The following is a 14,929-nucleotide window of genomic DNA, read 5'->3' as shown; positions in this document are numbered from 1 at the left end:
GGGAGGGCGGCGCGCGGGATCCGGACGAGCGGGGCCGGCGCGCGGCGTCGCGGCGGTGGCCGGCGTCGATTCTCCCGGGTCGACGGCGGCGGTGGCCATCGGATGAGGTGGGGAGTGGAGCGGAAGGTGGGGGGAGAGAGTGGGGTTTGAAATTGGGTGAAGGGACTCCAACGAACGCGACGGCCGACCTTTTTTTCGCTTCCTCCGGAAAATAGATTAGAGAAGACAGCAGTGGGAGATGAAAGGGGTAGAAGGGCCTGGGCTGGCCCGCACATGGGCCTGGGCCGCATCTGTTCGAGCAGCGCCGGAGGCTGCCATTCAGCCTGATAGCTTCCTCAAAAAAAAAACAGCCTAATAGCTAATGAGGAGACCTAACTATCAAAAAAACGATGGAGGGGGAAGAGGTGCTTTTAGTTTTATTTTTTATTTTTTGAAACCGAAGAGGTGCTTTTATGAACAAGGGAGGTGTGGGTGCTGGACTACCGGTAACGATAGGGAAGCAAGGAAGAGATTGATTGCTTCGGATGGCTCTCTCAATATCCGGGGACAGTCGGTACTAAACCTGGCGGGTAAAGTGGCAGATGCAGTTCTGATGATTGAAGGGTCTACTCTGGATTTGAATGCACAAGACCCAAATACTACACCGGAGAAATCTCAGATTATCAAGAGAAGGAGGCAGGATGGAGATGAAGAGTGTGTCGAGATGGACTACACAGAAGAACAGGAACATGCTACACGGGTTCATGAACATCGTGATGAACATCGCAATGAATACGTTATGTTGGAACTGTCGCGGTTTGCGCAACTCCGCGACAGTTTGAGAGGTTCGTGTTCTCACGGCCAAATTTGCCCCGGTCGTACTGTGTTTAGTGGAGACCCAATTACCTAATGCACGTGACCAGATACTAGCTCATTTTTTTGGTTATGATAGACCTTTTGATGTTGGAAGCTTCGGGAGGAGCGGTAGACTTGTAATTTATAGGAATGATGCAATAAAGTTAGAAGTTAACATGAGTGAGCTTGGACCGAGACATTGGATGCTAACCTGCGTGTATGGGGAAGCCCAAGCGATAGAGCGTTATAAGACGTAGGAAACATTATGCTCAATAGTAGGAACATCAGATTGGCCGTGGGGGGCACTAGCAGACTTCAACAAAGTGTTGCTGCAATCGAAACATGATGGAGTCAACCCGAGGGAGCAAGGACATATGGATGGATTCCAGGATGCCTTAGATATTTGTGATCTTGCTGATCTTGGATACAAAGGGAGGATGTGGATGTTTGAGAAAAAGGTCTTAGGTGGATCATACACCCGTGTTCGCCTAGACCGAGTTGTTGCAGATTCAGAATGGAACTCGATTTTCCCCTTTAAAGAAGTGGTAAATGAAACGGCGGCGTGTTCGGATCATGGTGTACAACAAGTTACAGAAGCAGCAGCATATTTCACAAAACAGCAGCATATACATATTTCACAAAAGAGCTACATTCCACAAAACAGCAGCATATACATATACATATACATTTATCCATTCATTACATAACAGTAGAGTAATCCATTCATTACATAACAGCAGCATATTTCTCAAGCCGACGGCATAAGCAACATAGTTCAACAAGTCCGCAACATACTTTCGATAAGTCCATAACATAGTTCGACAAGTCTGATTACATAACAACATATAAAATAACAAGTCCATTACATAATAAATATATCAAATAGCAAGTTCAAAGCCACAAGTTGATGACTCTTTTGAATCCATCTCTTCCTTGTTCCATCAAGCTATCTCAACTTAATCATTTTCCTGGATGAAAGCACAAGTTGAAAATAAGGAAGATAGGAATGGCATGAAGCACGAAAGCAAGTTTGATATCAACAAACAAGACAAGATAGTAAAGGAGTGCATAACTGATATATGGTAAACAAAACAAGATAGTAAGTTAGATAGAAATGACATAAATGAATACAAACCGAATCTGAAGATAACTCATCTGCATGAGAACTTGAATGTCCACCTCCTGTAGTGCTCATTTCTACAAAACAAACAATACAAGAATCAATGGTAATGTGTGCAATGGTGATGTTAATATGAAACAACAATAGACGCTTAATTGTACCTTCATTCTGAGACATCTTCCAACGATACCAATCTTGGAGACACATTAAAGCCTCGATGGTCTTAGGCTTAAGTGAAGCTCGGTTAGGTGTTATAACTTTGTGACTCATGCTAAAGGCTTGTTCTGAAGCAACACTAGAAATGGGGACACCAAGAATATCACGAGCCATTGATACAAGCTCAGGGTATCGCATAGATGATTTGCTCCAAAACTCCAAGACATTCAACTCGTCATTCAATTTTCTAGGAGTTTCTTCCAAATAAAGATCCAATTGAGACCTCTCTACATTTGTCCGTTGAGATTGAATGTAACTCTCGTAGTCATCGAACATATCAGAACCATCTCCCCTACTTCCCCTACTGTTTGTAGCACCATCTGATGATGTTTGACTAACAGCAGCACCACTATATTCAGCAAACAAATTCTCCAAAGTTTTCTTAACTTCATGCATTCGACGTTGTGCCTCGTCAGGGGCATAAAGTTTTCCATAACAGTAGCTAACAAAACCAAGCTTGCAATGGGGATCAAGGACAGCAGCTCAAGACACGAAGACATTATAACCAGCCCAATATTTATCAAACTTCTCTTTCATTGGAGCTAACATTGGTGCCATGAACTCATGTCCTTCACTAAATGCCTTCAAGACACATGATTGAACCAAGAACACACACTGGAAATACAAATTGGAAGTAGGATACTTTGTCCCGGACAATGTGCACGTCACTTTATAAAATATTTTCAAGAAATCATGCATGATACGAACATTTTCCCATTCATCATGAGTAAGAGAGAAGTTTGACTTGAATATGCCATCCCTATTACCAAACCACAGTAATGCATCTTTGAAATACAAAGCATTCTCAAGCATTGTGTATGTTGAATTCCAATGGAGCGGCATATCTACTCTTAACCTTTTATCTTCATTCAAATGGTAAATGTTCTTGGCAGTTTCATAGAACTTGTGAATGTGATTGCTAGAAATTTTGATATATTGAATGCCCTCTCTAATCTTGTCAACAGATTTATCAATAAGTTTCAGACCAGCTTGGACAATCAGATTTAAAATGTATGCACAACATCGGACTTGAAAGAAAGTTCCAAACAATGGTAACACACCTTTAGGCAGCAGTGTAGTTCTCAAAGTGTTGGTCATCGAATCACTGTATGCAGCATTATCAAGAGTCATGAACACTATTTTGGCGTCAACCTTCCACTCACGAAAACATAAATGGACTTCAACAGCAATTGTAGCCCCATCATAAGGTGGATTCAACTTTTTAAACCATATTATCCTTTTGTTCAGTCTCCAAGCATCATCAACATAATGACAAGTAATACAAATATAACTAAACTTTGTCACATCTGATTTCCAATTGTCCGTGGTGAAGCTAACTCTACCAGGGCTATTGCTGATAGTTTCTCTCAATTCAGTCCTCTCTCTTTCAAACATTGCCATGATATCCCTTTTAATTGTGTACCGACTAACAATCTTAAACTGAGGACAAGCAACACCAATCATTTTTTTGAACCCCACTTCTTCTATGACACTAAATGCATGTGAACCCCCAACTAGGAACATAGAGATTGCAACTCTAATAGTTTCCATGTCCAACTTTGTGTTCCTAACTGAATGTGAGCCATCCACATTATTTTCAGTTTTCAGAAAAAAAGTTGTTCACTTCATGAGTATTATGTGGATGCACGTTAGCAGTATGCCTTAACAAATGAGACGTTCCATTTCTCGAACTTGCTCTAAGTAGGGCTTTACAAGTATTGCACTGAACAAATACTTGATCAGGATCGGGTTGTTCAATCAAAGTGAAGTTATCCCATGCTTTTGACCTTAATTTGGGCGTAGGATTAACCTGTGGTCCGGGTGGTGGCGGTGGCGGTGGCTGCTGATTTGCGTCATCTCCATCAGATGGCTCATTAGTTCCTGCACGCCTTCCGTTACGTCCTGCTGGAGCCTCTTGATCAACCTTGCCCGCTTGCTGTGAGTGCGAGGTGTCATAGCAGTACGAGCAGGGGCAGCCGGACGAGGAACGGGAGCAACTACAATGATCTGGTCTACACTTGTAGCAATATTCTCCTGATCACCATCGGCTTCATAATCCACGTCTTCCTCCTTGTGATATTCCTCACTTAGACTCCACAAACTAGTCATGGCTGCCAAAAACACAACAAATAGGCTCAGACTAGCACTTACACAGATCATTCTAAATGGAACTACAATTTGGAACTTGGAGCAGACTGCACATAGTCACATACTACAAATGGACAGAGATTCAGAGAAGGAGAAGAAGTACATGAGATCTCATACCTGCTGGTCACACGCCGACCAGTGAGCGCCATTGCAGTGTGTCGTGGAGCAATAGACGTGGTCGCTGTCGGGTCGAGGAAGGTGCGGCGCCGTCGGGTCGATGAGGTGCGTCGCCATCAGGTGGGTGCGACGCCGTTGGGACAAGGAAGCTGCGTCGTCGCTTGTTAGATCGGGATGGGGAGGGAACAAAGCTCATTAGGTTGAGGTAGGGAGGGAGCACCATGGCCGCGCCATAGCAGGATCTGGCCGCCGCCGGTGGAGCAGTGGAGGGGTGGAGACTGTAAGTGCATCTAGTGCCCCTTAGTGATTTTGGTGTATTGAAGACTTATAGGTTAAGGGACTAATATGTTTGTGAGTGTACACAGGCTATATAAGTCGATGAGGAGGTTGATATTTACAGTGAAAGTCGACCCCTAAAAATGAATGTCTTCAGCTGAAGACTTTGGTTCTCCTAAAGACTATGAAAGTGATGAAATTGGTGTGACTTTGAAGACTTGGATATTCATGCAAGGATTATGAAGCGTGAAGACTTTTGTTTGCGTAGTTTCATTTTATCTTTCTTGAGTCATAGGAAACACCGTACTATTAAAGGGGGTCGAGGTAATACTAAGGAAACTGATTTCCAAGTGATACTCATCTCAAAATCCTACACCTACCCAATCCTTTCGAGTGAAGCCATTGGAAATCTCATATCAGTTCAGTCAAATTTCTTCAGTGATAGAGACGAAGATCTTCTGGTCTCTAAGGAATTTGTTCTGACTAAGGAGTTAGGAATTCGCCAGTGCGGATTGCCTACACAGTGAGGAATATGATAGCCCCGAGGAATTTGAACCTCAAATCCGACCATTGCTGTGCTACCGCCAGTTGTCCAAAATATCCAACCACCTAACGATTATATCATTGAAGGGCATTTATGTCTTATCATGTCGGGCTATTCCCTAGGCTATAAATAGCCGCCCCTACAACCACTAGCTGGTTGGTGCTCCGAGAAAAACTGACACTTGTCAATTGAGAGCATCCCATCCTGTGAGGACTTTGAGCAAAAATCATCAAGTGAGGAAAACCCAAATCCCAAACCCAAACACCTACAAACCCAAAAGTGATTGAGCATCACTGAAGAGATTGTTCCTGTGTGGAACCGACGCTTGTTACCTTTGAGGACTGTGTATCCTCCAGACGGTTAGGCATCATGGTCTGAGCATCCAAGAGGAATTGTGGATCGCTGAGTGACCAAGCCTGTGAAGGTTTGTAGGTCACCTATGAAGACTTACCACAACTGTTGGGCGAGGTCTGTGTGATCTTAGCTCAAGGAGAATACGGTGAGGACTATGTGTCCGGGACTGTGTGTCCTCGAGTTTAAATACTCAGCCGCTCCAACCAGACATACAACTGTCACATCAGTTGGAACTGGTCTACCAAATCATTGTCTTCGCCAAGCCTACTGGTTCTATTTCCTCAAGCCTTTCATTTCCTCATTCATGTATTGTTGAACCTGATCATTACTGTTTGAAAACTTTGACTGAAGACTTTCTCTATTTCCTCAATTCAATTTCTTCAGTCACATAGTCTTTAGCCTGCTTATCCTATGTTTGCGCTTTCTGTACTCTGTGTTTTTCATTTCATCATGATGACTCTTCTATTGCCCTATTATGCTTATACCCGAGTACTTATTCCGCTGCTAGTTGTTCGTGACTTAGGAATTTCCTCACCCTAAAATTCCTCGGTGATGAATTTGTAAATATCGCCTATTCACCCCCCTCTAGTCGACTTAACGCACTTTCAATTGGTATCAGAGCAAGGTACTCCCTTGTTCTGTGTGTTTTTGGTTTAACCACCTGGAGTTCTAGTTATGTCAACTGCAGGAATGAAGAAAGTGACTTGCCCCATCTTTGACGGTCATGAGTATCCCAAGCGGAAGGCCATGATGAAGAAGCGACTCATGGCAATGAACAACGAATTGTGGACCGTCACTGAGATTGGTCTTACCGATCTTTGCAAGATGGCGGAGGCTAATGATATTCGCAAGTACACTCTACTCAACCTCACGGCAAAGGATGTCATCTGCTCCTATTTGTCCCAAAATTAGTTCAGGAACATTATGCATCTCAACAATGCGAAGCTTATCTAGGACTGACTCTGAGGTCTATGAAGGCCATCGAACTCGTCATGATCCTTGGTTTGAGAATTTCAAAGAATCTCTCAAGGAGATGACTTTCGCCCAAGAATCTGTTGGGGATCATTGCAGAAAATAAAAAAATTCTACGCATCACCAAGATTAATCTATGGAGTCACCTAGCAACGAGAGAGATAGGAGTGCATCTACATACCCATGTAGATCGCGAGCGGAAGCGTTCAAGAGAACGGGGTTGACGGAGTCGTACTCGCCGTGATCCAAATCACCGAAGATCCTAGCGCCGAACGGACGGCACCTCCACATTCAACACACATACGGAGCGGAGACGTCTCATGTGCCTTGATCCAGCAAGGAGGAGGGAGAGGTTGAGGAAGAGATCTCCAGCAGTAGCACGACGGCGTGGTGGTGATGGAGAGGCAGTACTCCGGCAGGGCTTCGCCAAGCTTCTGCGGAGGAGGAGAGGCGTTGGGGAGGGGAGGGGCTGCGCCTTAGAGGTGTGTGTGCAGCCCTCCCCTCGCCCCTCTATTTATAGGGGGCGGAAGGGGGCCGGCCCCCTCTAGATGAGATCTAGAGGGGGGGCGGTGGCCAAGGGGGGAACTTGCCCCCCCAGCAAGGAGGGGGGCACTGCTATGTCTTGAGCTAGCGTTGGTTTTCCCCGAAGAGGAGAGGGTGATGCAGCAAGTGTAGCGTAAGTATTTCCCTCGGTTTTTGGTAACCAAGGTATCAATCCAGTAGGAGGCTCCTCCAAAGTCTCACGCGCCTACACAAACAAACTGAGAACTCGCAACCAACGCAATAAAGGGGTTGTCAATCCCTTCACGGCCACTTGCGAAAGTGAGATCTGATAGAGATAGTATGATAAGATAGATATATTTTTGGTATTTTATAATATAGATGCAAGAAAGTAAAGATGCAAATAAAAGTAGATTGAAAGCAAATAAGATAAGAGATAGACCCGGGGGCCATATGTTTCACTAGAGGCTTCTCTCGAGAGCATAAGTATTACGGTGGGTGAACAAATTACTGTCGAGCAATTGATAGAAAAGCGAATAATTACGACGCTATCTAGGCATGATCATGTATATAGGCATCACATCCATAACAAGTAGACCGACTCCTGCCTACATCTACTACTATTACTCCACACATCGACCGCTATCCAGCATGCATCTAGAGTATTAAGTTCATAAGAACAGAGCAACGCATTAAGCAAGATGACATGATGTAGAGGGATAAACTCATGCAATATGATATAAACCCCATCTTATTATCCTCGATGGCAACAATACAATGCGTGTCTTGCAACCCTTTCTGTCACTGGGTAAGAACACCGCAAGATTGAACCCAAAGCTAAGCACTTCTCCCATGGCAAGAAAGATCAATCTAGTAGGCCAAACCAAACCGATAATTTGAAGAGACTTGCAAAGATAACTCAATCATACATAAAAGAATTCAGAGAAGATTCAATTAATATCCATAGATAAATCTGATCATAAACTCATAATTCATCGGATCTCGACAAACACACCGGAAAAAGAGATTACATCGAATAGATCTCCACAAGAGATGGGGAGAACATTGTATTGAGATCCAAAAAGAGAGAAGAAGCCATCTAGCTAATAACTATGGACCCGTAGGTCTGTGGTAAACTACTCACAACTCATAGGAGGGGCAAGGGTGTTGATGTAGAGGCCCTCCATGGTCGATTCCCCCTCCGGCAGAGTGTCGGCGAAGGCTCCAAGATGGGATCTCGCGGATACAGAAGGTTATGGTGGTGGAAATTGTGTTTTGTGGTGCCCTTGGATGTTTTCGGGGTCCGTAGGTATATATAGGAGGAAGAAGTACGTCGGTGGACGCCCGAGGGTCCCAGGAGACAGGGGGCGCGCCCTACAGGGGGGCGCCCTCCTATCTCATGGAGGCTCCGGCTGTTTCTTGACTTGCACTCCAAGCTCTCCGGATCTTGTTCGTTCCAAAAATCACGCTCCCGAAGGTTTCATTCCGTTTGGACTCCGTTTGATATTCCTTTTCTTCGAAATACTGAAATAGGCAAAAAAAAACAGCAATATGGGCTGGGCCTCCGGTTAGTAGGTTAGTCCCAAAAATGATAAAGATGTATAAAATAAAGCCCATAAACATCCAAAACAGGTAATATAATAGCATGGAACAATCAAAAATTATAGATACATTGGAGACGTATCAAGCATCCCCAAGCTTAATTCATGCTCGTCCTCGAGTAGGTTAATGATAAAAAGAGAATTTTTGATGTGGAATGCTACCTAGCATAATTCTCAATGTAATTTTCTTTAAAGTGGCATGAATGTTCACATCCAAATAATACAAAATAAAAGTTCATATTGACATAAGAAATAGTAATACTTCAAGCATACCAAGCAAAGTAATCATGTCTTCTCAAAATAACATGGCCAAAGAAAGTTATCCCTACAAAATCATATAGTCTGGCTGTTGCTCTATCTTCATCACACAAAATATTTAATCATGCACAACCCCGATGACGAGCCAAGCAATTGTTTCATACTTTAATAATCTCAAACTCTTCAACTTTCACACAATACATGAGCGTGAGCCATGGACATAACACTATATGCGGAATAGAACGGTGGTTGTGGGGAAGACAAAAAGGAGAAGATAGTCTCACATCAACTAGGCGTATCAACGGGCTATGGAGATGCCCATTAATAGATATCATTGTGAGTGAGTAGGGATTTCCATGCAACGGATGCACTAGAGCTATAAATATATGAAAGCTCAACAAAATAAAACTAGTGGGTGTGCATCCAACTTGCTTGCTCACGAAGACCTAGGGCATTTTGAGGAAGCCCATCGTTGGAATATACAAGCCAAGTTCTATAATGAAGAATTCCCACTAGTATATGAAAGTGGCAACATATGAGACTCTCTATCATGAAGATCATGGTGCTATTTTGAAGCACAAGTGTGGAAAAGGAGATAGTAGCATTGTCCCTTCTCTCTTTTTCTCTCATTCTTTTTTTTCTTTTTTTCTCTTTTTTTTTCTTTGGCCTTCTTTTTTTCTTTTTCTTTTTGGCCTTTCTCTTCTTTTTTTCTAAAGTCCGAAGTCTCATCCCGATTTGTGGGGGAATCATAGTCTTCATCATCCTTTTCTCACTGGGACAATGCTCTAATAATGAAGATCATCACACTTTTATGGATTTACAACTCAAAAATTACAACTCAAAGCTAGAACAAGATATGACTCTATGTGAATGCCTCCGGCGGTATACCGGGATATGCAATGAATCAAGAGAGACATGTACGAAGATTATTATGGTGGCTTTGCCACAAATACGATGTCAACTACATGATCATGCAAAGAGCAATATGACAATGATGAAACGTGTCATAATAAACGGAACGGTGGAAAGTTGCATGGCAATATATCTTGGAATGGCTATGGAAATGCCATAATAGGTAGGTATGGTGGCTGTTTTGAGGAAGGTATATGGTGGGTGTATGGTACCGGCGAAAGTTGCACGATACAAGAGAGGCTAGCAAAAATGGAGGGGTGAAAGGGTGCGTATAATCCGTGGACTCAACATTAGTCAAAAGAACTCATATACTTGTTATAAAAATTTAGAAGTCATCAAAAACCAAAGCACTACGCGCATGCTCCTAGGGGGATAGATTGGTAGGAAAAGACCATCGCTCGTCCCCGACTGCCACTCATAAGGAAGACATTCAATAAATAAAATTGTGCTCCAACTTCATCACAAAGCGGTTCACCATACGTGCATGCTACGGGAATCACAAACTTCAACACAAGCATTCTTTAAATCCATAATCACCCAACTAGCATGACTTTAATATCACTACCTCCATATCTCAAAACAATTATCAAGCATCAAATTGATCATAGCATCCAATTCACTTCCTATGATAGTTTTTATTATACCCAACTTGGATGCTCATCATTCTAGGACCAAATTATAACCATAGCAAACACCATGCTGTTCTAAAAGACTCAAAATAATATAAGTGAAGCATGAGAGACTAGCAATTTCTTCAAAATTAATCCACCACCATGCTCTAAAAGATATAAGTGAAGCACTAGAGCAAAAACTATCAAGCTCAAAAGATATAAGTGAAGAACATAGAGTATGCTAGCAAATTCTAATCAAATAGGCTTCTCCCAAAAGGTGTGTACAGCAAGGATGATTGTGGTAAACTTAACAAGCAAAGACCAATATAATACACGACGCTCCAAGCAAAACACATATCATGTGGTGAATAAAAATATAGCTCCAAGTAAAGTTACCAATGAACGAAGACGAAAGAGGGGATGCCTTCCCGGGGCATCCCCAAGCTTAGGCTTTTGGCTATTCTTGAATATCTTGGGGTGCCTTGGGCATCCCCAAGCTTAGGCTCTTGCCACTCTTTATTCCATAGTCCATAAAAGCTTTACGCAAAACTTGAAAACTTCACAACACAAAACTCAACAGGAAATCTTATAAGCTCCGTTAGTGAAAGAAAACAAAACCACCACATAAGGTACTGCAATGAACTCATTCTTTATTTATTTTGGTGTTAAACCTACTGTATTCCAACTTCTTTATGGTTCATAGACTGAATTACTAGCCATAGATGCATTGAAATAAGCAAACAACACACGAAAAACAGAATCTGTCAAAAATAGAACAGTCTGTAGCAATCTGTAACTAACGCAAACTTCTGGAACTCTAAAACTCCTACCAAAATAGGACGTACTGGAAAATTTGTTTATTGATCATCAGAAAAAAGAAACAATGCAAAAGCATGTTTCTGTGATTTATTGAATTTTTTCTCGTGAGCGCAAAGTTTCTGTTTTTCAGCAGAATCAAATCAACCATCATCATAGTTTATCCTATAGGTTCTACTTGGCACAAACACTAAACAAAAGATAAAAACACATCTAAACAGAAAGTAGAAACAAAATTTAACACTAAACAGGAACAAAAACAAAAAACATAAAGAAAATTGGGTTGCCTCCCAACTAGCGCTATCGTTTAACGCCCCTAGCTAGGCATAAAAGCGAAGATAGATCTAACGAGTGCCATCTTTGGCACTTGATTCATAAGTAGCAAGAGAGGATCTCCTTTCTATGGAATTCATCCTTCTATTCAGGGTAAGAATATTGCCATTAATGGATGAAGTAACATTAAGCACGTTACGGAAATTTGCATCTAAGCTAGACTTCATTTCTTTGATAATTTCATTTTGATAAAAGCACAAGAGAGTGGTTGATTCAACTTTATCATTTAAAGGGTGCCCAAATATGGTTTTCATTTTTTTATAGGTATCTATAGCATCCCCTTCAAGAAAACCTTCTCCAAAAATAGAATCTAGAACTTGTTTGAAAGAAGCGGGCAAGCCAACATAGAAACTTTTTAAGTAAACATCAATTTGATATTGTGGCACATAGCTAGCCCGAATCCTTAATAACCTATCCCAAGCATCTTTTAGAGATTCATCAAGCAAATAGCGAAAAATTCCAGAGTCATCTTCATCAAAATTATCTAAACTCTCATTGGTGACCCTGGTAGGTCTTTCTGTAGCATCATTGTTTATGAGCTTAGAGAGGATAGAGGGGTTATCCAAGGCACTAGAACTCGGGAGAAATCCCTTAGTTCTTTTTGATTCGGCCATGGCAACGGGAAGGCAAACACAAAGGCGGAGAGGAGATTGGGAAAGAGAGGGCGAATAAAACGGCAAGGGTGAAGTGGGGGAGAGGAAAATGAGAGGCAAATGGCAAATAATGTAAATGCGAGGGAGATGGGTTTGTGATAGGTACTTGGTATGTCTTGACTTGAGCGAAGACCTCCCCGGCAACGGCGCCAGAAATCCTTCTTGCTACGTCTTGAGCTAGCGTTGGTTTTCCCTGAAGAGGAGAGGGTGATGCAGCAAGTGTAGCGTAAGTATTTCCCTCAGTTTTTGAGAACCAAGGTATCAATCCAGTAGGAGGCTCCTCCAAAGTCCCATGCGCCTACACAAACAAACTGAGAACTCGGAACCAACGCAATAAATGGGTTGTCAATCCCTTCACGGCCACTTGCAAAAGTGAGATCTGATAGAGATAGTATGATAAGATAGATATATTTTTGGTATTTTATAATATAGATGCAAGAAAGTAAAGATGCAAATAAAAGTAGATTGAAAGCAAATAAGATAAGAGATAGACACGGGGGCCATAGGTTTCACTAGAGGCTTCTCTCGAGAGCATAAGTATTACGGTGGGTGAACAAATTACTATCGAGCAATTGATAGAAAAGCGAATAATTATGACGTTATCTAGGCATGATCATGTATATAGGCATCACATCCATAACAAGTAGACCGACTCCTGCCTGCATCTACTACTATTACTCCACACATCGACCGCTATCCAGCATGCATCTAGAGTATTAAGTTCATAAGAACAGAGCAACGCATTAAGGAAGATGACATGATGTAGAGGGATAAACTCATGCAATATGATATAAACCCCATCTTGTTATCCTCGATGGCAACAATACAATACGTGTCTTGCAACCCTTTCTGTCACTGGGTAAGAACACCGCAAGATTGAACCCAAAGCTAAGCACTTCTCCCATGGCAAGAAAGATCAATCTAGTAGGCCAAACCAAACCGATAATTCGAAGAGACTTGCAAAGATAACTCAATCATGCATAAAAGAATTCAAAGAAGATTCAATTAATATCCATAGATAAATCTGATCATAAACTCATAATTCATCGAATCTCGACAAACACACCGCAAAAAGAGATTACATCGAATAGATCTCCACAAGAGAGGGGGAGAACATTGTATTGAGATCCAAAAAGAGAGAAGAAGCCATCTAGCTAATAACTATGGACCTGTAGGTTTGTGGTAAACTACTCACAACTCATAGGAGGGGCAAGGATGTTGATGTAGAGGCCCTCCATGGTCGATTCCCCCTCCGGCAGAGTGCCGGCGAAGGCTCCAAGATGGGATCTCGTGGATACAGAAGGTTACGGTGGTGGAAATTGTGTTTCGTGGTCCCCCTGGATGTTTTCGGGGTCCGTAGGTATATATAGGAGGAAGAAGTACGTCGGTGGATGCCCGAGGGTCCCATGAGACAGGGGGCGCGCCCTATAGGGGGGGCGCCCTCCTATCTCGTGGAGGCTACGGCTGTTTCTTGACTTGCACTCCAAGCTCTCCGGATCTTGTTCGTTCCAAAAATCACGCTCCCGAAGGTTTCATTCCGTTTGGACTCCGTTTGATATTCCTTTTCTTCGAAATACTGAAATAGGCAAAAAAACAGCAATATGGGCTGGGCCTCCGGTTAGTAGGTTAGTCCCAAAAATGATAAAGATGTATAAAATAAAGCCCATAAACATCCAAAACAGGTAATATAATAGCATGGAACAATAAAAAATTATAGATACGTTGGAGACGTATCAGGCGCCCCCTTAGGGTTCCCCCCCCCCAACCCTAGGCGCATGGGCCCAAGGGGGGATGTGCCCAGCCCTATAAGGGCTGGTTCCCTTCCCTCTACGGCCCATGAGGCCCTCCGGGAGTGGTGGCCCCTCCCGGTGGACCCCCGGAACCCTTCCGGTGGCCCCGGTACAATACCGGTATGCCCCCAAACTTTTCCAGTGACCGTATTACAACTTCCCTTGTATAAATCTTCACCTCCGGACCATTCTGGAACTCCTCGTGACGTCCAGGATCTCATCCGGGACTCTGAACAACATTCGGTAATCACATACTTCCTAATAACCCTAGTGTCACCGAACCTTAAGTGTGTAGACCCTACGGGCTCGGGAATCACGCAGACATGACCGAGACAGCTCTCCGGCCAATAACCAACAGCGGGATCTGGATACCCATGTTGGCTCCCACATGTTCCATGATGACCTCATCGGATGAACCGCGATGTCGAGGATTCAAGTAATCCCGTATACACTTCCCTTTGTCACATGGTACGTTACTTGCCCGAGATTCGATCGTCGGTATCCCAATACCTCGTTCAATCTCGTTTCCGGCAAGTCACTTACTCGTTCCGTAATGCATGATCCCGTGACCAACCACTTGGTCACATTGAGCTCATGATGATGATGCATTACCGAGTGGGCCCAGAGATACCTCTCCGTCATACGGAGTGACAAATCCCAGTCTCGATTCATGCCAACCCAACAGACAGTTTCGGAGATACCTGTAGTGCACCTTTATAGTCACCCAGTTACGTTGTGACGTTTGGTACACCCAAAGCACTCCTACGGTATCCGGGAGTTACATGATCTCATGGTCTAAGGAAATGATACTTGACATTAGAAAAGCTCTAGCAAACGAACTACATGATCTTGTGCTATGCTTAGGATTGGGTC

At 43.0% G+C, this 14,929-nt stretch overlaps 1 protein-coding gene across 1 annotated transcript in view; it reads right to left on the bottom strand.

Moving 5' to 3' along the window:
• The window catches only part of LOC119293049, a 9,493-nt gene extending 6,927 nt beyond the window's left edge, over positions 1 to 2,566 (bottom strand). Inside the window, exons 1-2 of the mRNA XM_037571650.1 lie at positions 2,116 to 2,566; positions 1,970 to 2,031 (exon numbers count right to left, since the gene is read on the bottom strand). Of these exons, the coding sequence (XP_037427547.1) occupies positions 1,970 to 2,031; positions 2,116 to 2,566 (513 nt within the window). The remainder of the gene's footprint in view (positions 1 to 1,969; positions 2,032 to 2,115) is intronic.
• Positions 2,567 to 14,929: the final 12,363 nt, after the last annotated feature.

Source organism: Triticum dicoccoides, chromosome 4B (genome assembly GCF_002162155.2).
Source record: "Triticum dicoccoides isolate Atlit2015 ecotype Zavitan chromosome 4B, WEW_v2.0, whole genome shotgun sequence".
NCBI classification, from domain to species: domain Eukaryota; kingdom Viridiplantae; phylum Streptophyta; class Magnoliopsida; order Poales; family Poaceae; genus Triticum; species Triticum dicoccoides.
Note: the sequence above shows the minus strand (reverse complement) of the source record. Positions and strands in the feature narration are given on the sequence as shown.